This window comes from Gymnogyps californianus, chromosome 8, assembly GCF_018139145.2.
Source record: "Gymnogyps californianus isolate 813 chromosome 8, ASM1813914v2, whole genome shotgun sequence".
NCBI lineage: Eukaryota > Metazoa > Chordata > Aves > Accipitriformes > Cathartidae > Gymnogyps > Gymnogyps californianus.
The window spans coordinates 5790882-5814690 of NC_059478.1; the positions used below are offsets into that span (position 1 = coordinate 5790882).

The 23809-nt window shown below is 45.9% G+C and overlaps 2 protein-coding genes across 2 annotated transcripts in view; both read left to right on the forward strand.

Moving 5' to 3' along the window:
• The window catches only part of SOAT1 (sterol O-acyltransferase 1), a 30314-nt gene extending 28500 nt beyond the window's left edge, over positions 1-1814 (forward strand). Inside the window, exon 16 of the mRNA XM_050900800.1 lies at positions 1756-1814. The gene's annotated coding sequence lies outside the window, so the exon portion shown is untranslated. The remainder of the gene's footprint in view (positions 1-1755) is intronic.
• Positions 1813-23408, forward strand: AXDND1 (axonemal dynein light chain domain containing 1). The gene is made up of 25 exons (XM_050900799.1): positions 1813-1909; positions 2402-2583; positions 2952-3052; positions 3708-3834; positions 4192-4277; positions 5400-5456; positions 5577-5682; positions 6994-7115; positions 7631-7771; positions 8217-8321; positions 8959-9079; positions 9707-9808; positions 10387-10553; positions 11414-11477; positions 11931-12165; positions 14882-15095; positions 15705-15798; positions 16485-16693; positions 17304-17400; positions 18383-18493; positions 19354-19497; positions 19646-19777; positions 20947-21038; positions 21907-22058; positions 22815-23408. The coding sequence occupies exons 1-25, from the start codon at positions 1813-1815 to the stop codon at positions 22913-22915; spliced, it is 3159 nt and encodes a 1052-aa protein (XP_050756756.1). The 3' UTR covers positions 22916-23408.
• Positions 23409-23809: the final 401 nt, after the last annotated feature.

The following is a 23809-nucleotide window of genomic DNA, read 5'->3' on the forward strand; positions in this document are numbered from 1 at the left end:
CTGTCACGCAGAAGAGCTGTTTATAATCTACTGTATTACAGCAGTTGAAATATATTTTGCTATTACAGGAGGAAAAAAAAATACCGCCTTGGCCTGTTTCTTTCTTCTCTGAGGCCCCTGATTTTGGGGGCGGGCGGGGGGGAGAGTTTGCAGGAGGGCGTAGGAGAGTGGGGCTGGGGACAGAGGAAGATATGTGGGGTTGATCCCCTGGGAAGGTGGCTGCTGTGGGGAGAAGATGAGGGTCAGCACCTTGTGGGGCTGGGGAGGGAGGGAGGGAACGGGGGCCATCTTCTAGAATGTGGGGAGAGCCCTGTGTTTCTGTGGCGATGGAGCCAGGGAGGAGCTGCCGGGCTGGTAAGGGCTGGCAGGTAATGGGGGGGCCCCTCTGCTGCTCCTCGTATGGGGAGGGGAGAGCTGGCCTGCCTTGGGGGGCTGGGGGGCTGCAAGCCTGTGGGTGTGAGGTGGCCTGATGCTGCCTGTGCCCACGGCCCACAGCCGCCTCCCCACCCTCCTGGCTGGGGCTGCCGGTCACCCCCTTTCCAAGGGCAAGGAGGGGAGAGGGATGGAGAGAGGTGTGCCGTGGCAGATCCAAGCCTGGAGGTACCGGGCAGGACCGCTGGAGGGTAGGGAGGAGATCTCCTTGGCTGGCTGTGTAGGAAGAAACTTGTAGCCGAGCCCTTCTTCAGGTCTTAAAAAGCAGGGGGAAATGTCAGAGCTAAATACCAGCCGAGAAGGGTTGCTGGGGTTTTATAAGCGCTGTACCAGCCATCACATCTCTGCTAGAGGAGAGGACGTCCTTGGAAGTGCTGGAGAGGAGCCCGGGGAGGAGTTGATAGCTCTTGGAACAGACCAGAGTTTCTAACCTCTCCTGATTTTTTTTTTTTTTTTAATGCATATTAAACTGAAGCAACTGCCAAATGTATATCATGTTGGTGGTTTCTGCCTTTATTTTGGGCCCAAAAAGGGTTTGTGTGCCAAGAACTTAATGTGCTATCTTCCAGCTGCGTACCTCATGCTTTAAAGGCGAGTCTTGTCTGTGTCCTTAAACTGTAGCTGCTACAGAACAGTGCCATCAATCTTCCCATCCTTTCTGGTAGGAATATCGTGTACTGCCAAACAGAGCCTTGAAAGGGGAAAAAAAGTTTTCTTCCATCAGAACTTTTTAGCCAATTTTTGTGTTTTCTTTCCAAGAAACCATTTACACTGCAAGACAAGAAGCTACCTGGCAAGATTACTCCTAGATTATCCCTACACCCACAAACATGTATCTGAAGGCAAAGAAATGTAATTCACCTAATTAGAAACCACAGTACAAAAGGATACAGCTGATAAGGAAGCCAAAAAGTTTTAATAGCAAGAGCACTTTGTAAAGAACAATATATATTGGTAAGGCTGGGGGGGGGGGGGGAAGGCTTCAGGTGAGAATTCATGGAGATTACGAAACTAAAGGAAATAATTTTTTTTTTTCCCATTAATAAGATATTGCTAAGAAGAAAAAGTGGTAAGATTAATAATTGGAGACAAATATAATTAAATCTCTGGCCCGGTTAGATGTATGAAAGAAGCAGTTGCTCTTAATGCTGCTTGTAGATGGAAAAACAAGCACCCCTATGGAGGAAGTAGGAAAGCATCAGGGGCTTCTTCCTAACTGATGTACGTAGTGTCAGGCGTAAGGGGCTTTTTTTCACAATAAATAATAACAAAATAAGCTGTTGGCCCTGTGAAGTACAAATGCGGCTTTAATTCTGTTTCTAGATCATTCGTTACTGCAAATCTCCTTGGCTAAGCATTAAAATAAAATAAACATTCACCATGCCCACAACTGGAGTGCCAGTTCCCGGACCAAAAGCCGATGGAAGGGAACGGAGCGGTGCCTGGCGGGCAGGCTCGGTCAGCGAGGACCGGTCAGGTAGGGCTGGGCTGGAGCCTGCGGGGGTTGTACATCTGACTCTCCGTCCTTCCAGCTTCCCTTTAACAGCAGGATGCTTCTCCGCGTTAAGTTTTGCCTTTATTGAGGTAATTGCTGATATTTCAGGGTGTTAATATCTTTGCAGAAAGCTGAGTGCTAGCAATCCACAAGAAGGGAAATGGCTTTACAGAAACATGCAAACTTTAGTTTACAGCATCCCTTGGCGTCTGTGTACCTGACAGCTTGGCGCAGTCGTGCGACCAGTGCTTTATCTCCCATCGTTAGAAGGTAACTGTTGTTCGAGGCTTCACTGAAGACCTAACAGCCGCTAAAAATGGGAATAGCTGCCTGTGTTTTAGGTCCTGCTTTGGGGTTAGGGAGCAGACATCTTGTCACGGTTTTTCTCAGCCCTGTATTTCATCATCGGTTTTGCTTCCTCTTTCACCAGCAGAATGAATGCTGTTGAAACGGTTCTGACATGCTGTTTTCCAGAGATCCCCACGCTGAGGGGTACCTCAAGGATGCTTGACCACATCAGGCCTGTTTCTTCCTCCCTGGAGCAGAGTTTTGTTCCAGAAGAGGTTTTCCGAAGCCTGACCTGTGCCAGCGGTTCTCTCCACAGCCCAGAGTACTTATGGTCCCCGCAAACCACCAAAACCCCATTGGGCTTCAGGGTGAGCGTGTTTCCGTCTCCTGCCTTTTTCTGTCCAGAATCGTCTCTTCGCTGGGGGCGCGTGTTCATTCCCTGGGCAAAAGGAAAGTTTGCTGACCTCGTAGGATAAATTTATCTTATATCGCTTCACTTTTCTGACCGCACCACTTGATGCAGATCCCAAAGCGCTGCCTTCCAGGCCCTGCAAAACGTGCTTGCACCCTGGCGCTGCTGTGAAGCCCTTGCCGAGGCTGTTTTGTCCACACCGGTTTCTTTAGCCCCAAGACAGAAATAACAACGCGGAGCTTGTTTAGACAGCCACCCTGACCTCTCCCACTCCTTGGCACGCTTCTCGCTGAGAAGTGACAGCCGCCTGTGCCTTGTCCGCAGGGCTGCCTGCAAACCCCAGATCGGCTTTGGCATTATCCTAATCGTCGGAGCAAGTTCAGACACCTGACAGACCACCCTGTCAGTTTGACGGGTGCTGGAAGGTAAGCAAAGAAGGGATAAGGAGCCCAGGGCGATGGGAAGAGGTTAGAGCTGGGAGCCCAGAGCTAGGTCTCTCCCTTGGTCTTTTCTTGTGGTAGGCGGCTGTGCTGCCTAACGCAGCTGGAGGAATGGACCAGCTGTCCCGTCCGAGTTCGGGATGGAGAGATTCGAGGGAAAGATGTTTCAGGAATAATAAATAAAAGAGTTGCTAAATGAGCGATTCTTGGAACCATCCTTCTGAAGGATGCCAGGCTCACAGGGATGCTCTGTGATCCACGATTAAGAAAAGAAGCTCTTCTGGCTTTAATGGACTTAGCAGGGAATAGCTTTACGCTTCTTTGTAAATAAGCGACGCTTAATGGTGCTAGGAAGTGAAAAATGTTTTGCTCTTTATCGGACGTTGGATATGTATGCGATAGGGTATTGGCAGCAGACATGAAAAATGGTCTTTGGCCAGCGACAGGCAATGCGAGGTTAATCTGCCTAAAAAACGTGATCTCATCCATCTTTTTTGTCCCAGGGGAGGGAATCCTGGCCGTAAGCCTGGCCTCGGGCTGAGCAGAACAAACCCTCGCGTCGTTTAGGCCGCCAGCAGTAAGGGAACGGTGGGTTGCCTGCAGGGTGGGTCGGTGAACAAGCTCTTCCCCTCCGTTTCAGGGATGTCTCTTACCTGTGTGACATTGCGACTGGCCAAGAAGCTAAGAAAGCAATGACTGGCAGGAGTTCTTTTTCTGAGGGTCGTCGGGACCGGAGAGGGAGCCGTGGTACAGTCCTACGTACTCCTGTGCGTGCTGCTGTCCAGGTGTTTTTCTGCGTGTATCACTAGCTGGGAGAAGGGAGGTCCTCATACGTGTGTCCTGATGTTACCCTGATCCTAAACCCCATCAGCTCTCCTTGCGGCTCCAGCCCCCCAGCTCCCCCGCCGCACTTCGGCGTTAGTTGTTTCAGTCTGCTTTTGGATGTAGATTGTTTCTGTCGGGCTCTGGATGCGTGGAGCGGGGAAGGGAAAAGCAGCGTGAAAAGCTGCTACGTGAGCTTCGCTCTCCCAGCTGCCAAACCTGTGTCCTCTCTGGGAAGGAACCGGGAGTTTGTGCCTGTCTTTTATGCTGATGTTTCATGATCTCTCTCTTTCCATCCCTAGCGAGCAACCCTAGCAGATAGTCTGGTTCCCCAGGAATTTCACATCGTGAAGAACAGGGGAGTTTTGCCTTTGAAGTACTTCGATGAGTGAGTGATTTCTGGTTCACAAGGGTTTGTCCTCAAACCGTTCAGAGCCGGGGGGGATGAAGTGATGAGAGGCTGAGGACGCTGCCCAAATACACCTCTTGCCGCTGGGAAGGGGAGGGTAGAAAAGGGGGGGTTGTGCAAATCCCATGCTAACCGCCAGGCTATAGTTAACCCTGCGGAGCAAGGTGACCCTCCTGTTCTTTGTCCCTGTTCTGGGGTGGCTAACAGAGAATTTCCTGGACGCTTGTACCGCTTCTCAGGGCGGGTTCAGTAGTTGGACACGAACATAGAAGCTGAAGTCTGGTTTGATCCCTTGGGGCAACTTTTGGAAGTTTTTTGCTGCTGCTTGCTTTTTTTTTTTTAAATTTTGATTAGTTTCTCTGTTTTTCTTTCAGAGTTGCTTTCTGCCACAGAGCTGGGCGGGCTCTGGGTAGCTCTTACTCTCACTTTATGCTTGTATAGACCTGCTAGCATCTTGAATCTGACTGCTCTGGGGTGGTTTTTTTTGTTTGTGATCTTCCCCCCGCCCCCCTGCCGTTTTTCAGGCTGTGAGTTTTGAATTGAGTTTACTAAGCCTTGCCCAAAAAAGGCTACTGAGACTCCTCTTGGTCTCTCCAGACAACTTAATAAATTTAAAGGAGATTCTTACTCATTGTTTAGGGATTAAAATACTAAGATTAGGAGTGAAATCCTCAGAGCTTCTTTGCCAACATGATGTAAGAGAACATTATCTTATTATTCCGATGGTCTCCTGTGCTCAGCCTCTGGGTGGGTGTGATGTGGATACGTGGTGCTTTTCTGGCCCCACCAGTAACTTTTAAACCCATCGGTCACTTCTTAGCCAAGTACCATGAGAGGTCTTAAAGGGAGACGGTTCCTACAAGATTTCTGTCGTTGGTGGCAAGAAGAAGGGAGCTCCAGCTGGGGGAACCAGGAGGTCCGATTCTCACATTAGGCTCTGGATGCTCCCACTGAAGAGCAACCCTGTAGAGCCTTCTCTGCCTCTCCAACCTTCATCAGCTTGTAGGTGGGACAAAGAGATTGAAGGAGAGAGCGGGATCCCTTAGCTAGCACTGGAAGGATTGCTTTGTAATCGAGTTCTAACATGTGCGTTCGTTTCAGTAAATACACAACGCTGCTTGAAGACCGTGAAAAGAAGCTACGGCTGTTCCCATCCGTGTAAGTACCACCCGGCGTGAAGTTGTTGTTGGAGAAAACCAGCTGTTTAAACTTCATTTCCTGGAAAAATATCACAATATGCTCTGCAGAATAATGATGTGTCTCTTTCTGGTCTGTCAGGAAACCTTCTGGGAGGTTAGAGGTCATCCAGCTGATGGAGGTGATGGACAGCATGTTGGAAAAAGCTGGAGTAGACAAGCTAATCAGAGTAACAGGACCTTCACAGGTGGGTAACTCGCTTGTACCCTGATAACTTTCTTGCACCCAGAAAAATAACATCTTGTTTTCCCGAGTGTTTATGCCTGTTGTGCTTAAGGTGCCTGCTAGAAGCTAGTTTCTGCCCAAGCCGGCTGTCTGTAGGTCCTGTAATAACCAGGGGTTTCCTCTCCTGAGCTTCTCTTCGTCTTCGCCTGATCCACAAAGAACAAACAGTTAGCTTGCTGGTGTAGTGTCGTGGTTTAACCCCAGCCGGCAACTCAGCACCACGTGGCCGCTTGCTCACTCCCCCTACCCAGTGGGATGGGGGAGAGAATCAAAAAAAAAAAGCAAAATTTGTGGGTTGAGGTAAAGACAGTTTAATAGGACAGAAAAGAAGAAAATAATAATAATTATAATAATAATAAAAGAATTAGAATATACAAAACAAGTGATGCACAGTGCAATTGCTCACCACTCGCTGACCGATGCCCAGTTACTTCCCGAGCAGCGATCCGCCCCTCCCGACCAACTCCCCCCAGTTTATATACTGGGCATGATGTCATATGGTATGGAATATCCCTTTGGCCAGTTTGGGTCAGCTGTCCTGGCTGTGTCCCCTCCCAGCTTCTTGTGCCCCTCCAGCCTTCTTGCTGGCTGGGCATGAGAAGCTGAAAAATCCTTGACTTAAGATAAGCGCTACTTGGCAACAACTGAGAACATCAGTGTGTTATCAACAGTATTCTCCCACTAAATCCAAAACACAGCACTGTACCAGCTACTAGGAAGAAAACTGAGTCTATCCCAGCTGAAACCAGGACATGTAGGAAGTTACATTTCTGGCAAAAATGCCAGGAAGGAATGCATTTGGCATTATTACTATGGAGGACTGAAGGCAGTAGCTGTCTCATCTCTTCGTTGGAAGACGGGCTGCTGTGTTACAAAACGGGCCGTTGGAAACCTTCATATACCTAAAAAGCAGATGTCAAAGAACATCTGTACCTCACTTTGCCTTATTTTCTGTTATTCTTGCATGGTGATGGGGAAGGATTTTTGAAAAATGTAGAGCATCGCCTCAGCAGGAACTCCAGCTGGAATTAGCAGAGAAGCTGCCCTGGATGTTGACAGGAGGGTAGTCAGGATAGCGCATAACGTGTTTGAAAATGAACCTGTGAATGCATGCAGGATGGCTCTTTCCCTTCCCCTTTCTACCTTTAGCAGTGTTTTGTCCTCAAAGGGAAACCTGCTTCAGAAGAAATGGGAGATCTGTGCTAATCTGTTGTTGAAGCAGTGGGCTGGCCAGGCTCTGCAAGGCTGTGATTTTTCTCGCCTGTTTTGCCAGCTGCACAACGCGCTGGAGCTGATGAAGGCGGAGCAGAACATCTACAACATCGTTTTCCATGAGCTGATTCGGCAGGTCAGCGTGGACTGCGTGGAGAGAGGACAGCTGCTTTCGAAGCTCAGGTCATCATTAGCCAACCCTTAATCCCCCTCTTGATTTACGGCAGTGTCCTCTCAGGAGTAGCATTAGCTATTGCAGATCGTTCCTAATGTCCTCGCCCAGCAAAGCTAGCCCGTCGCGATGGAATTGGCGTGGGGTCAGATGCCAGCAGGGAAATGGGATTTCCTCGCCTAGTTAACAGCTGGGGCTAATGAGCTTCGGTTAGGTAACCTGGAGTTTGACGTCGGTGGCACTGTCACCACACTTGGCAGTGTGGGCACTTTATTGGTGTGACATTCACTGGAAGTTTCCACACGTAGAATAGCTGGCGCTTCCCTCACGGCCAGGGTTCCCACGCTCAGATTACCACTATTTGTAGCAATTAAATTGTTCCAGAGTGTTTAAACCCCGCAGTCCAAATACTCAAAAGATTGCCTTCTAGATAGCTTCCCGTGCAGTGAAAGGAAAGGGTCTTCAGATGGCGTAAGAGAGATCTGCACTCTCAGGTAAATACCCTTTTTTACTCATTTTACTGCAGGCAGAGGTACGTGGGTCTCCTGGAGCGGATTCCTGAACAGATGAAGACCCTCTACAAAAAAATGATGGCACAGCGGATGGTCAACAGACATATTACAGAAGAACTACTCTATTTTAAAGAATCTGTTGGACAGCTGGCCAGGTCTGAATCCTGCCTGATCCTAAGAAATTATCTCTATGCCCTAGACTTAGTCCGTTCGCTTTGTTCGATTTTCTAATCTTCCTCCCATAGGAGCAGGAAGACAGTGTTATGATTTGATGCAGAGCTACAGGGACCACACTTGAGCCTCCTCACACTCTCACTGCACCCTCTTAGTGCCAAATAATGTCAAAGCCACCTCCTTTCCTTAGCACGCTGGAGGTTCGTTGGTGGGGGATTGCAGAAAGGGATTGTTGGAGTAACGTGCGTGCACTGGAAGAGGAGGTCTTCAAGATGCCTTTCACCTCTACAGTGAGATGATTGTGCTGGAGGAAGAGAGCCCTGCCTGATAGTGTAGGGCCCACCTACGCTGTGTAGTCTGTGCTTGGCAGAGTAGAGACCTTCGGGTTGGGCTAAGTTGCGTTAAGACTGTTCCCCGCTGTTTCAGCGAGCTGTGTGAGGTACGAGAGCATGACCGCAAGGTGACCAAAGAAGCAGAAAAAGCTCAAGAGGAGCTAGCCGCCGCCATGCACGAGGCTAAGGCGAATGCAAAGTAAGTTGCTTTCAAAGTTGAGTTTGGGAGATTTCTGCAGCGTGCTGGTATCATTCTCTTGGGGTTGTTGGGAAGAAGAGGTGAGGACTGATTTCCTTCTGGGGAAGAGAACTTGGCTGTTTATGACAAATGCCATTATTCTGCTATAAATCCTAAACTTTTCAAAGGGATAGAAAGCTGTTCAAAACTTTTCTAGTTTTAAGACATGAAAGTTGCATTTGTTGCTCAGGTGCTGGCATTCCCTGTTCTTCACCCCACATTCACAGCTGGTGAGCTCTTCATAGTCTAGCAGAGCCTCCAGCTCTGAACTCCTGAGGGCCTGTGGACATCCTCAGGTACCTAAGAAATTGAGGATTTAGGTGGCTGGTATCAGAGTTGTGGTGAGTGCTCAGGCAGACGGATTCACTTACAGAGATTTGTATTCATACTGATCGGAAACTCACCATGGAAATAACAGCAAGGTGTTGTAAGGGCTCAGGGAAAAGGACCCGTGAATTTACAGGCTGTGCAGGAGGTGACTGAGGAAGGAAGGAGGTAGAGGAAATGTCTAAGGAAAGCTTTAGGAACTGGGAGAAAGACAGTAAATGTGAGTGAGAAACGCAGGTGCACATATTTCATTGTCTTTCCCTTCTTCTAGCCTTTTGGAAGAGTATCGGGAGTTATACGAGTTACAGAGAAGACGACTGGAAGAGCAGGTTCTGCTGCTAGCTCAAGAGAGAGACATTTGGAGCTCAGCTACGTGTGACCTGGCTCTGAAGGTAGGTGCAGGAGATCAGTGATACACTGCAAGGTATGAAACACCACAGCTAGCAGTCTTGTTTCAAGGGCAGATTTCATCCCAAAGAACGTTTTTATTTAATACAATCGGGTAGTAACACGTCTCATACCTGCCCTGACCTCATTTCCTGAGGTCTGTTGTATTTCACATGTGGTTTGGTTTTTTTTTTTTAAATGGAAACCAGCTGATTCACACAGCATTTTTGGTACAGATCTCCAGGTTCTGTGCAGGAAGAACTTCTGTGAAATAAATATTTCCATTTGGAGATGGGCTTGACTAAAAAGTTTCCTATTTCCCCATAATTTAGAATATTGTACCCAGATTCTTCACACTTCCTCACAAAATATCATTCTTGGTTAATTCTGTGCTTCGTTGTTTGTGTCCCCCCTCCTTGTTTGTGATCTCCTACTTTATCCCATTCAAGTTTAAAATCTGTTAGCAGAACTTCTGGGGCTGTCCAGGAGATCAGAAGTTTATTTGTAAGGAAAGTGGACTCAACCACTTGATCTCCATTTCACCGATGGTAAAGCTCCTGTGTTCTTGTCAGATGCCTCTCCTCTCAGAAGAAAACAGGGCAAATAATAATAATGTGGGGGTTTTTTTTCAGATAATAGACAGAAACCAGCTCACATTGGTTCGCAGGCTTCATGTTAGTGGAAAGACACTGACCAACGTTCTCAAGCATTTCATAGTCCTCTTGGCCTCAAAGGTAGGGGCCTGCCTGTGATGGGTACCCGTTCAAAGTGTGTGTGTGCGTGGTTTATGTAGCTCTACGGTTCTCAGTAAAGCATTCAGTACTTTGGCTGTTATTTGAACTTTCAAATCTTGGTCTAATTTCAAATGAGCATTAAAATTTGAATTAGTTCACTCTCTGCTTCTCTTTCTCTTTAATCCATGTCCCCTTTTCTCTACCTCAAACTTTTCTTTTTTCCCTATTTCCCCTTTTTCTTTGTGGCTTTCTTCTCTCTCCCCATTCTTTCTCCATAAAACCAAAACAGATCCAGGCTAGCGTAATTTTGGCCTCATAGGTATGGGGCTGCACGGTCTCTCAGTAGCATATAAGCAACAAGGAGTCAGGCTCTCAGTTCTGGCATGCCCAGGGAGGGTGAGCCACCCTACTCCTGTCTCAAAGGGTTTGTGAGGGCTGTGCTGTGGAATTACAGACATTTCCCAGATCTCTGATACGTACATATCTCAAAAATAGCTAGGGCAAAGGGAGAATTCTTCTGACTTGGATCAAAATAATCACAACAGTCCCTTTCCCACCCTCTTGCCCAATGCCTGCAGGACACGGGAGACCTGGCTGATCTGCAGGAAGAGACCGAGCAGTTCAGGGAGAGGTTGGGTCGCGTTGGAGCAGAAATAGAGCGTTCCGAGGAGTCCAGCCAGGGGAAACTGCAAATTGTCTGCAGCAGCCTCAACGAGCGGCTTCAGTACTTCCATTGCAGTGACTCGTGAGTGGCCCAGAGGGACCGGGGGTAGCAGTCAACTCCCTCAACCTTTGCCTTGTGACAGTAGGTCTCGCTGGCCCAGTGCAAAGCATGCACTGACTCTCAGGTGCAGTGAGATTTGGTGCAATTTGCACGTCCCTCACTGCTCTACTTTTCTGCTCAACACATGTATTTTGATATTCAGGTCCCTAATAGTAACTCCAAAGTGATACTGTAGGTTTGTGGTTAAATTCAGTGGAGCAAGGATTGTACCCTCCTGCTGCGAACCAGAGGGTCCTTTTTGCAGCTGCCATTGCTGTAACAGAATTCTTCTTTTTAGTTTGATTCATTTTAACTTGAATGCACACGCGCTGATGCTTCAATAGAGCATTCAGTTCTCTCATGTACAGGTACAAAATGAGACTGAGAGACATGAGGTTTCAAATCCAAAGTCATTTTGTATGTTAAGGTGATTATATTTTGCAGGCTTTTTGTTAGTTCATTGTGATATGTCAAATAAAACAAAGCATAAATGCAAGTACAAAATGCAGAAGTGCACACCGTGTGTGCATTAACGAAAGACATCACTTTATAGATTTCAATCATAGAGTTAATAATATCTGAATTTTCAATATGTGCTTGAATTTGATTTTCATCTTTGCTGGAAGTAACGTATTTTCTTAACTGACACCCAGTGTTTGTGTTGTGTTGAGTGAGAGAACAAAAATCTCTGAGTAGGGCCTGGTGGTTTTTACTTCTCTTTCAATTTACAATTTGTATCACAAACTTGGTATGTGTAGGGTCTATCTTGACTCTTGGTTTTACACTGGCTACTAAAAGAGTTTTTTCTCTCAGCTCTCATCCCTTCTTTCCCTCTGCTTTAGCTCCTCTCCGATGAATGAAAAGCTACTGGATGAAATCCTACAAGATACCAAGAACTTGATAAATGTAAGATTTTGGGCAGTTGGGCATATTATTGAGTGGTATCTGCTCAGCAAATTACCACGTGTTAGCTGAGCCCCAGTGATCATCTATGCCCATCACAAATGTGAACGAAAACACATCAGCTCAAATCTTTTGTGCTGAAGCTTAAGCTAAGAGTCTACAGATGCGAAGTTATAATTGACCAATACCATACTTCAGCCAGTCCATTAAACTTAGTCGTGCATTTGAGCGCTGTCTGACCGACAGCTCTGGTGACTGATAAATGATATTAATCCGTCAAAGCACTCAGAATTGTCACCAATAAGTTTCCAATTTATTGTGCTATCTACTCACTGCAACTTCTTTATGCTCATGGATTCCTCACGCCTCTCCTACCTGATTTCCATGACCTTTCTGTCGCAGCCAAGGGGTGGTCCAACTTTTGGGGGCACGGTAAGCTTGCTGCTTTTCTTTCAGATGCTAAAAGAAGACCTGCAGCAGTACGGAGGGGAGGTGTACCTAAGAAAGATGGAAAGTCTGAGAAGCGCTGCCAGCCTGCAGGAGCACTGGACAGAGCTGGGACAAACAGTGCTGAATCGACACCAGGACTTTGCTGGAGCGTTGCCTCCACAGCACGCTGCCCTGGAAGAAATAAACCAAAGGGCATGTGAACTCTACTGGCAATATGATATAAGGATAAGTGGGAATAATGGTAAGGAATGACCGATTTTGCAGTTCAGTCTTTCCTTGGGGATGCCAGGAAAGTAGCAGGTAATAAAGGACCAGCTGACATGATCTGTACTGGCTTTTTCCAAAGCTAAAGTCTGACCCTCAGATATGTGCTGGGAATCAAGAATATTCAAGGGATAAACTCCAAGGAACTTGACTCGCAGTCACACGTAAAAAGGATATCTGAAATTTTAAATGTGATAGAGTGCAAAGAACATGCAATGCAGATATGACACAGGGAAGTCACGTGTTATGTTCAGAGGGAGCGTGGGTGGTTTGTGATTATGTGGATAACTTATGGAAAAGAAAATAAATGTAAAAGGAAAGAATGGGTGTTTAAAATGTAAAGTAAAACATCACTTTGAAGATCACTAACCAGATAACACTGTCTCAGAGGGTAATACTTGTTTTTAGTACCTTATCACTAATGCAAAGTTATCTTAATCTAGATATTGAATTACCCTAATAATAAAGTACGTGAATAAATGTTTTCTTTGCTGATATGAAGTTATCATGTACTGTGTAAGATAACAAACAGTTGTTGGGTAATTTGCAACTACCCTTCCCAACCTTTGCCTCTGCCAGACCTTGACTCATTTCTGATTTCAGAATTGTTTCATCTCTGATGTTTTTTTAATCATCTTATTTCTTTTTAGCAGACTAAAACTAAACTGAACACGTGCTGTCAGGAACTGCTACTCATGTTTGCTAAGCTGCTTCTCATACTGTCATCTTATTCTTTCACTCAGGGTTATCCTGTGCTTTTCCCTACGTTATCTTATGCTACATGTTATATTTCAGCCTACTAAGGGAGCTGAGATAGAATGATAAGTCTGTCCATCCTAAGAGACAGCGAAAGGAAATAAATATTCCCAGTAGTTCTCATTAGAAAGAGAGAGAAAGAAGAAGGAATGGGGCCGTAACTGGCCAGACACCAGCCCATGGCAAGAAGTTAACAGCAGATTGTCAGAAGCCTCGATAGTTAGTCGTGATTTGAACAAAGGGCGAGGCAGCACAGCGCAGACATCTGATCCAAAATTCCTTCAGCCAGTAAAGCCCAGAAAAAGGGATTTTAGCTTATTTTAACAAAGCCTTTGGGAACTGGACCACAGGAAAGGTATTCTCTTGATCCATACAAGGCAGTGTATTTTGAATGGCTTGGATTCACTTTTGCATTGTAATGTAATGGCCTTTCAGTAGAAAAGACAAGGTATCCCTTCTCTTTACATTGCATCTCTGGTAAGAAACAGTGAAAATGAAAGAGATTATAAAGAATAGGTAAGAGACAATACTGAGAACATGGTAATTTTGTCCTGTAAGGCAATGGCACTCAATTACCTGAAGTATTTCTCAGTTACCTGAAGTATTTATTATCTTCTAAGATCTGATTACCTGATCTCAAGCAGCATGTGCCAGGAATACAAAGGGTTCAGTATTTGATGACAAGGATTAGAGATGCACAGAGAACAATGAGATATGAGATTGTTTTAGACAGGAGATGTAAGAGAGGACTTGTATGAAATCTATAAGGTTTGGCTTAAGGTCTTTGCTTTTATTCAGTCTTCCTTGACCACTTCTTAAAGCCTTCACAGTGTACCTTCTTGGTGAGAATAAGATGTTTTTGACTCTGAAATTGGCACTTGGGACTAGAGTGACCTCTCCAGTGAGCTCCAGTTAGGTCTTCTCTTTTGCTGGGGACTTGATTAAGTTTATAAGATAAATGCGATGACACAGCCAGCCTTCCCAAAGCAAGCTGCTATTTAATAAGGATCCAGAATACTGTGTAAGGGCTAATATGGCCAAACCACACATAAGCGATCAGAAGCGACTGTTCTCTCTCATCCCATGCCCTCCTGGGACCCACCTCTTGTTTTTCTTCCATCTTAAGCTGATGCTGCATGGCTGGAAAACTTAAACAATTTCATTCCTACCACTTCTCCTTGGTCTCCTGGTCGTTAAATACTAATACCTGGTTGTGGGGCTCCCACGGTGCGCTCTGAAAGGCTGCACCCTGCGGAGGGTAACCTCCTCCCTTTCTTACCAGTCTGGACATCCCAACATTGCTTCATTGCGCTTCTCCCAATCCAGAGAAGTTAACCAGTTCTACCCCACAGCTGTACAGTGGGGAAACCGAGCCATGCATCAAAATAATTGAAATATTACAAAAGTCATCATCACCTCCACGTGCATAACATGCCATCTTTGCTGCAAGTTGTCGTGGAGGTCAGGACCTCACCAGGATTTAAAGAAAGTTTAAACATTGGATATCAAAAGCAACCATTGTTACATTTCAAGCATATTCCCCAACGAACAGAGAATATCCATCAGCATGTGCCAGATGAGTGAATTTACTACCTTGTCCAGGCATGTTTGCACATCTGTGCATACAGTATCACCTGCATCTTTGAAGCATCGGGTTATAACTGCAAAGCAGTTTTAAAAAGAGTTATATTAAGCCTTTATGCAATGAGGGAGCCAAATCTGCTAAGACAAGAAGGAAAGTCAGGGCTTCAAATCAAGCCCATTTTCTTTCAGCTTGCTTGGAATTCAGTGCTTACTAAACAGCTCGTTCCTAGTACTAAGTGTAACCAGTTCCCACATAGGCTGTTCATTCCTCTTGGCATCCCTCTTTGAATCCAGCTTTGCTTTTGGTGGCTGAAAGAATTATAATTAAAGGTTTGTATTTTCTTCCCCCGCAGGCACTGCTAGGTTTTTGACAGCCTTGGTGAGAAGTATGGAAGATTGGTTATTCAAGGTGCAAAAGCTGAAGCGAGGGTCTGGCACAGATGAAGCTGAGCTGTGGGCATTTTATCATGAGATTCCTGCGTGGCTGGCCCAGGTGGATGCAGTGATGAGCTGTATAGGCTCCAGCCAGTTGCATGAAGCTGAGAGCGATAAGAAACCACATTTCCCGTAAGGACAGAGGTGTTAATTGTGTCTGGGCTGGCCTTGTACATTAAACTACACTCTTAAGAAAAGAGAAATGTTCTTTTGTGGGGACCCTGGTGCAGGAAACTGGCAGTGGGATAAATGTGATCAGCTGAAGTGTTAAAATGATTGGCAACTGCCTTTCATTTGCTTTGATTTGGCAATATCTGTGGAAACAGTTGGTGGCTTCAATATCGCTCCTGGAACATCACTGTCTCCCTCAGAACTGCCACCTGCTTTGGAAATCTTGACATTTGAAGAAAACCCAAAACATGTGATTCATTTACAGTCAGATTTGTGGGGGCATATTCCTCCTTGTGGTGCTCCATTGTCTTTGGTAAATATCACCAGGAAATAAATCATTTGCAGAGCACGTGCATAACGTATATGTAAGAGATTACTTGCAAATGCCAAGTTTGCCCACAACTATAGCATTAACAAAAATGCCTGTGTCACGTTTCCAGCATATGGTGTACTAAAGTGTGTCATTTCCCTTGAGCTGGGAAGCAAAAGGTGTCTTTGAGACAGGAGATCCTCGGATCTGGTGCACTAGAGGTCACTTTGTTTCTTCATTTGTTTTTTTTTTTTTTCCAGGGTGGTACCTAGAGAATTTTTTAAGATGATTCGGCGATGGGTTCTGTCCATGAATAATGAGGTTGAGAAGAACATCACGCATCTTAATGAAAAAGTAAGTGCAAGCCTGAAACTGCTAGGGATAAGAGCACTGTATCTAGTATTCAGTCTTTCCTTTCATTTCCATCTGGCCAGAGCGCAGTTGTGAGGAATGCTTGTTTCTCTTTCGACACCTTCTTTCCTGTTTGAGTTGTGGCTTTTGTCTTCCAGCCAAAGGAGCAGAGGAGAACTCCTCTAAAAATAGCTGTAAGGTCTCCTATACAGTGCATGAACACAATTTTATTGTTTCATCTTTAGCAAGCATTTCCTCTGGAATAAGATTGATATTTCCTGTTCAGAGAGCTGTTGCGGCTGCTAGGGCTCTATGGTTTTACTTCTTTCTCCCAGGATTGTAGACTAGAGGCTCTCACTATGCATTTTTAAAATGTTCTGTAAGTGTGGTGTGTGATTTTTGGTTTGTCGCTGAATTCTGGACACAAGAGAGTGCCACGTGGCTGATAAGCAGCATATGATCCTAAACAAGAACTGGGAGAAGGATAGATCCATAGTAGCAAAAGATGTGTTCGTAATGGGAATGAATATGGGAGAAAAAGATGGTAAAACTAAATGTTTCTGTCATTACGTCAGTTTGCAAATTGAATTAGGTAGGACATTGACTTACGTAAAACGCACTGACTTCAGGCTACTTGGCAAGATCAGTCATTTATTACTGGTTTAGATTTGCTCTGATGTTTTGTGCAGGTGACTGAACTGCACAGAAACCTGACCCTGTGGCTGGTGAATTTGCTGAGACACATGACAGCAGACCGCTTGTCCTGGGAGTGTCCCCAGCAGCAAGAATCAGACACCGAGATGGACGAGGAGCTCAGACTTCTGAGGGCTCGTAAGCTGCAGCATGAAGCTGAAGAGCTGGTTGCAGAGATGGGCAGACTCTCTGGTTCTATAGTCAGGTATCCGCAGAGGTTTTCAATTTCATCTAAGGGGGTTTTCTCAAGAAAAAATGCGTAGTGTGCTGAGAGATTGATCATGGCGACAGATCCCATCAATTTGGTTGTCCTTGGATCTTTTCCCAGGTCTTAAATGGGCCTTCCTGGAATTTGTAGGGAGCCTAATAAGATAGGAACACCTAAAGAGAACGGTAGTGCCTGCTTTATACCTAGTACTGCTATAAAACGTGCTAGCATCTGTGACTGCGTGGGCTCTGCCCACACTTCTGAGGATGACCTCCGGAGGACGTAAGGGCAGTACAGGCAGTGAGTCTGCAGTCCAGGTCACCTGGAGCAAAGCCTCCACCTGATTCAGGATCTGTGCTCACACGTCCTCTGTGGGTTAGTACAGCACAGGCATGGACGAGCTGTCCGGGAGGTCGTTGTGTGAGTGGGGCAGGTAAGGATTGCTCTTCTGGAGACTTCTCTAGTGCAGAGGTCTACAGATAGCTCCTGTACCTTGCTGACAGCAATGGGCTCCTGACTGAAGGGTCTTTTCCAACCTAAATGATTCTATGATTCTAAGTATTTGAAGGCACTCCTGCAGGGCTGATGACATTCTGCATCTTTGCAGCTGCTGCCGCGAGATTGTCAGTGCAATTGTTCAAAAGAAACGGTCTGAGATGGATTTAGAAGCTGATTTTGAGCTGGAGGAGCTGAATAAGATCAAGGTAAAAGGTGCCTGTGTTTCCAGCTGTCTAGATCTGGGGTAGATGAGACTGCATTTGCTTTGTAAAAGGTAGAGAAAAATACATGTGAGGGTTTCAAGGAGGAGGAAGACTCCTGCTACTCCAATGGATTATGCTGGTCCCCCAAGTTTCCTGCTGACTCCGCAGTCCTGCAAAGCAGATAAACCTGGATCAGGTCATGTTCAGTTTTAATATGTTCCTTACCCTGTTTCAGGGTACATACGTAAGGGCTCTCCTGCAAGATTTTTTTCCATACGAGTGGCAGTAGAATCACCTCTGGTTCAAAGCTTGTCAGAGCCACATACATCCAGACTTGAGCAGTGCTTAGGAGTTCCTGGAGGTACTTGGTGCAATACCTTTATACAGATGCAGTTGAAACTTTTTGCAGTCAACTGACCTACCTGCCACCTCCTTATTCTACACTTGCAGGTAAAGCTCTTAATTGCTACCGCTGTCATCGCCAGTGTTTAGGCGAGCTTTGCCTGCGCTTTAGAAATGCAAAAGGTAGATCCTTCCTGAAGCCCAAGGCTTCCTTGAGCACAGGGCAAATGGCATTGCTTCAAGGAATGTAAGAAGCTTCTCTGCAGGGATTGCAAATAGTTGTGCTTCTGTTCTGCCTTACCTTAGTGAGTGAAAAATTAACCCCTGGGATTTACACTCATTTCTCCCCACATGGGCTGGGGCAGTGGCTGTGACAGAGATGTTCTGCACTGGCCTGAGGAGGAGCTTGTTGAAGGAATTAGTTGGTGGGAGTGATTAGCCGGTGACAGATGCCATGTCTGAAAGCTTGGAGAAATGTGTCTTCCTTTTCCTTTGTAGGGTGAGGATGGAAGGGTCCAGATAGGTCCCTGGAACAGATAAAGACAGAAAGGTGGAATTATTTAACTGACTGAATGAATACAATAACAGCTATTTTTTCTGCTCAATAATCCCTGAATAATCATTTTCTGTTATGTCTTCCCAGACTGAGTGCTGTAATTGGATTCAAGTGTGTAGTCTTCTCCTTTCAGAGATCAAAGGCACTCCGGTCTCCTTTCTGGATTTAGAAAAACTGAGAAACCTCTTCGGATCGGAGGTATATATAGACTGCATTTGCTGTTCTAGGTTGAACCAGTTTGAATGAAGGTCTGCTTCAAAACTTTTCCTTAAGGAAGCAGCTACAGTTCAGTTTCAGGGAAGGTTTCGTATGGAGACCTGCACGCACTCAAAGCGGCAGCTAAGAACTATGAGGTGTTATGACTGTAAACTGCTTAAAAATCACAGTGCTTCTTGTGAGGGCAGGTCTAAGGCAAAACCAGAGCTTCAGTGGAGCTAGGAGATTTTACCCCACTGGTAGATCAGTTCCCCATGGTGCGTGATAGCTTTGGCTTCACCCATCAGGGTGGACTTTGGCTGGAATCCCGGTGGTTGCTTTGCCCTGGAGACCAAGCTGAACTTCTAGTTTAATTCCTTATGTGGCTAGATGGATGTCTGAGACTGCCTGTGACAATTAGATATGTTTTATAGGTGGTTGGCATGGCATTGGTCTACTTTCATACAAACCAGGTTAAATTCAGATGATGAGGAAATAGATTTAGATTTATTGTCTTGAACAATTTGTTTGCGTCAGTTCTGAACTCAACCCCCAAGCAAAGTGACGTTGTTCATGACTGTGTACAGTCAGTGCTGTAGCTCGCGTGCTGCCTCTCTTTTTCTCCCTGCCATGGCCTGTACAAAGCAGGTATGCCACAGTGGGTCCTGTTTATGCAATGTTCAGTAATTAGCATATTCATTTGTGATTTGAAATATATTCGTACTCAGGACCCTCCTAGCTGGCTGAAGTCCAAGTCTAAATATGTGCAAATGAAAGTCAGAGACCAGCTAGCTTTGCCTAGGTCATTTGAATGGATAAAGAGACCGTGCTACTCACCTGATCCTTCTTACGGTGCCTTACAGGAATTGCAATTGAAGCTTAAGCTTAAGGATACTATAATTTCTTCAACTCAGGAAGAGCTTGAAGCTGAAGGTGCCAACAGCAGTAGGAAACCTGTAACAGAGGAAGAAACATTAGAAGTAAAGGAGGAAATTGCTATTATGCAGGTGACTGTAGTAGCTGCAACATGCTACTTTCCAGCAGGGCCTTTTTATTTATTGCTCAGTGTATGCAATGTGAAACATGGCCTTACAGCTGCCTTGAATGCCACTAGGCTAGTGGTATCTCCTATTTCTTGTTCCTTTTCTCTCTCAGCAGCAGCCAGGTGCTGGTATGGATTATCTGAGTGAGGACAATGAAGCTACTGCAGACATCATCAGATATGTAGGGCATGACTCCAACATCCACCTGAAGTCTCTGAAATCAGACATCGTTTCAGTTACAGGGGTAGGAGTCTCCACCACACCAATGGTTCTAGCCCGTTGGCAGAGATTTGGAGCTGGGTTTTAGCTGTCTACTCAGACGCTGTTATGAGACCCCATTTAACACTTGTGTCAAACCTGCTTGGGGCAGTGCAACGTGTTGGTGTTCTCTCCGATTCCTCTCTTCTTGCAACTTTAAATAATCATTAGCACAGTTACCACAGCTGCAATTTGTCCTCCTGACCCATGCATTACTGCCATGGCCTAGTCTGAACCAGGACTATCTGCAGAGACTGGGATGGTGAAAATGGTTTGGTGCTGAGCACATGGGAGGAGTTGAAGAGGGTTCAGAGATTCAGGGAGATCCCACAACAACAAGGAAGCAAGAAGTTCAGGTTGTTTTGGCCTCCTAGGTCCTTGTTTTCTCCACTTGCCTTGGGGATGGTGCTCTTTGGTAAAGTTGCTCTTCAGAAGTCGTAGAGGCCTGCCTTTTGCAGTCGTTCCCTGGCCAGTCAGTCATCCAGAGTGGAGCCTAGAGGTACAGGAATTGTGAATCTTTAGCAAACTGTCACTGGATGGTCCCACTCCTTAAGCATGCTGCATTGCTGAGTGTGCCTTGCCCTTCAAGCTTTAGAGGTGGGCAGCTAGCGCAGAGTGACAGTGGGAGACGCAGGAGCATTTCTTTATGGACTTTGATTTGTTTTACAGAAATGAATCCCTGGAAATCACAATTACCTTCCAAAGCTTAGAGTAGGAGCCTTTCAACAGTTACTTTTACAGAAAAACCCTGGTTGTCTTCTTCAGATGAAGAAAACTGACTTATGCCTGTTGGACCCTGTGAGGAGCTGCCTCCTCCTGTTCTCTGAACATGGTTTTGTTGGTTTTTTCACTCCTGGTCAGGCTACAGCCATCTCCAACCTCTGTAACCCAGTGAATGCACCAGCAACCCAAGACTATGAGCCAGTGAGACTTTCATGTCTGAGTCAGAAAAGCATTTTAGTCTATCTTTAATGCCAAGATCAGTTCAGTGCCTGAAATAGCCTCTGGTTTTACATGTTTTGCTGGTACAGAGCTCTTGTCTGTGTTGTGACTATGCACTGAGACCCCAGCACCAAACCAGACACATGCTGCAGATGAAATATGGCATTGTTGGTTTCACATTCACTTATAGAAGGTTTTGCTCTTCCCAACCAGAGGGAGATGACTGCCACCAAGTCGTCGACTCCCTTTTCTCAGAAAGAGTTTGAAGCCCTGGCAATGCTGGAACATCTGCAAGTGCAGCTCCTGTGAGTACTGGTCCTGTGCTGGAGGCATGAGCAGGGCAGGGTTTCATCCCAGGCAAGTGCCTGTTCTGCTCTCTGATAAGGTTCTGCCTCATCCGATATCTGTTGGCTTAATTCTGGGTTTCCTTCTGTTGTGATTGTCTTGGGCCATTGACTGTGATTTATGTTAGCTGAAGACATGACCCGTGTCAGCTCTCCTTCATCTGTGTGCAGATGTTCCGTTTTGTGTACTCATGAGGTACATTGCAGAGGTACTCATGATGGTTTTCTGCAAGACTTCTTAATACTTCAGGTCCTGTTAGCACTTGCAGGGCACTACGTGAATGCAGCTGAGCACTTCCAGGGCCTGCTAGTGCCCAGGAGCTCGGCAGGTACAGCCATGCAATGTTGTGCCCAAGTGTGAGGAACACAATGAAGGGACACCCAAGTGGCTCCGTGCAGAACTGCATTAAGGTTTGTGTTTGGTAATGACTTCTTCCATGCTTAAGCAGGCTTGGGCACTCTGAATTACATTCCCTCATAGTTCTTGTTTTGTCTGTGAGCTTGCATTATCCAGGGTAAGCCCATCTCATTAGCCTTGCTAATAGAATTGACTGTGCTCTGTATTTATCCTTGCATAATGAAGATCAGCATCTCGCCCTTTGCCAGCAAACACTGAGTTTTAAAATTAATTCCATTTGTGGAGTTTACATAGATGTGCCATGAAGTCCCTTACAGATCTTTTAACAATGCCTTTCTCTGAAACCATGAATACGTTTTACGGAGTCAGTCAATCCTGAACGCTTCAGCTTTCTAAATCTTTCTTTTGGGTATCCTGCCAACAGCTGCTTAGATTTCAGGTTTCAGCATTATCTTTGCTTCTGTGTTTCAGAGAAACAGAGATCCGTGCTCAGAATGCAGAGGAGAGATCTGAAGGTCTTGAAGAGAAGCTGGAAGAAGCTCTGCAGAGAATCAAAGAGCTAGAGAGTGAACTGGAGAAGGAGGGGAAAGTCATCCCAGAAGCAACACACGGAGAAGGGCAAGGTCAGGAGAATCAATATTCTGAACCCTCTCCTAGACTCAGATAGGGAAGCAATCTTTGAGGACACCTCATTCATCTCCCGTTTAGTGCAGGAGACCCTCTCCTCCTGGGCACATCCTAGGGCTTTGTCTAGACTCTTTGTCAGAGGCCAAGCAAGGAGGCTTTTACCATGACTCTAGACTGGGACAGAAAGAACTGCTGAACGAGGTCTGTTTTTGAAAGCAAGCAATTTTGTTTGATTTAGACATATGACACAGGGTCTATATCTAGGAGATCACTGTAATTGGCTTCATCGTCCTTGTAAGTGAGTGTTCCCTGTTACAGTCAAGATCCGTTTAGGATCACTGATTTTGGGGTAGAAAAGAAATGTTCCAGGTCCCTTCACTCTCAGAGGCCACAGACCTTTTGTGTTTATAGCACAGGACATTATTGCTGTCTCCAGGAGTTGTTTGAACACTGCTGACCTACTGATCTTGCCCATACGGTGTGGCAGAGAGGTCCTGAGGTCACACGTTTGTTGTGGATAAAAGCATTTCCTTGTGTCCTTTCTCAACTGGATCGACACAGATATAAGATGTGGAGAAGGAGAAAGAATGGGAATTAAAACTTCTTCCCTTAGTCCTTCAGTGTATGCTGTCTCTTTGACATCAAGGTGGGAGGAGAGGCTAATTTGTTTGTTAAGGATGCGATACCTTGGGCAGAATCTAACTCCGTGGTATTTTTAATGGCTTTGGTTTGTTGTTTTGTTTTTCTTTCAGAAAAATGTTTCCAAGAAAGCGTCTCAGAAGTCAGGGCCTGCTCAAGTCCCAAAGCTTCTACCTCTGGCCAGTCCAAGGGATCCAGAAAAAGCAAACATTAAAGAACAGCAATGCCTGAGTAGTTTCTTAGTGCCCATTCATAGTAGCATTTCTCCCCCAATCCACTGCCTTACTCCTCATCCACTACCCCAACATCTCTGTGCCATCTCAGCATTTACGCTGTTCTTCTAGCTGGCTCTACCACTTCCACACCTGTCTTGCTTGTCCTCTACCTCCTCCCACAGCTCTAATATCTTTACAGCTTGTCTTCCTTGTAATACCATTGCTACCTTGACTTTCTCCTACCCACATCTCTCCTGCCTGCATGCCCTCCTCCCCTCTCCTTGCCCTGTGCTTGCCTCCTGTTTGTGTTCATCAGTCTCTTCTTGTTGCTCTGTCTCATTCAGCCTCATCCCTGTTGGCTCCTGCAAGTAAGTTGTTTGCACCTCTTTCCTCTCATATTAAGGGTTTTTTTTTCCTCAGTGCCAGCATGGCCTGGTTGTGTATCTGATAATGGGTACGTCCTTCATCCTCTGGGCTTCAGATGATCCAGTTACCAGCTGACTGGTTAGGAAGAAATTGTACAGAATTGTACGGACAAATTTTTGTTCATCTTTGACTCTTCTTTTGAAGGTTTTCTCCTTCTGTCAGAAAGTATGAAGCAGCTTGAAGCTGTGCATGATCCTGAAGGCCTTTCTCAAATTGCTGCCACAGGAGAGCTGCCTGCAACCAGGGTCACAAAATGAGACTTCAGATGATGCCAGTTCACCCTCTCGGTGCACTGGGATGGCATTTAAAACGCATGCTCCATCTCCCTGTGATTTCTGTGTTTGGCCTCCTGGTTCCCCATCTGCAGTAACCCCTAGAGCCTCGACAGTGAGGTGGCCACCCGAGACTTCTACCTCTGTCGGGTCCCCAACCCGGGGCACTCTGTGTAGTTATTAAAGCTCTGCAAG

Coding starts and splice junctions, on each gene's coding strand:
- AXDND1 (XM_050900799.1), top strand. CDS start 1,813: ATGCCCACAACTGGAGTGCCAGTTCCCGGACCAAAAGCCGATGGAAGG. Junction 5,457..5,576: donor CTACGGCTGTTCCCATCCGT/GTAAGTACCACC, acceptor CTGGTCTGTCAG/GAAACCTTCTGGGAGGTTAG. Junction 21,039..21,906: donor CATCTGCAAGTGCAGCTCCT/GTGAGTACTGGT, acceptor TCTGTGTTTCAG/AGAAACAGAGATCCGTGCTC.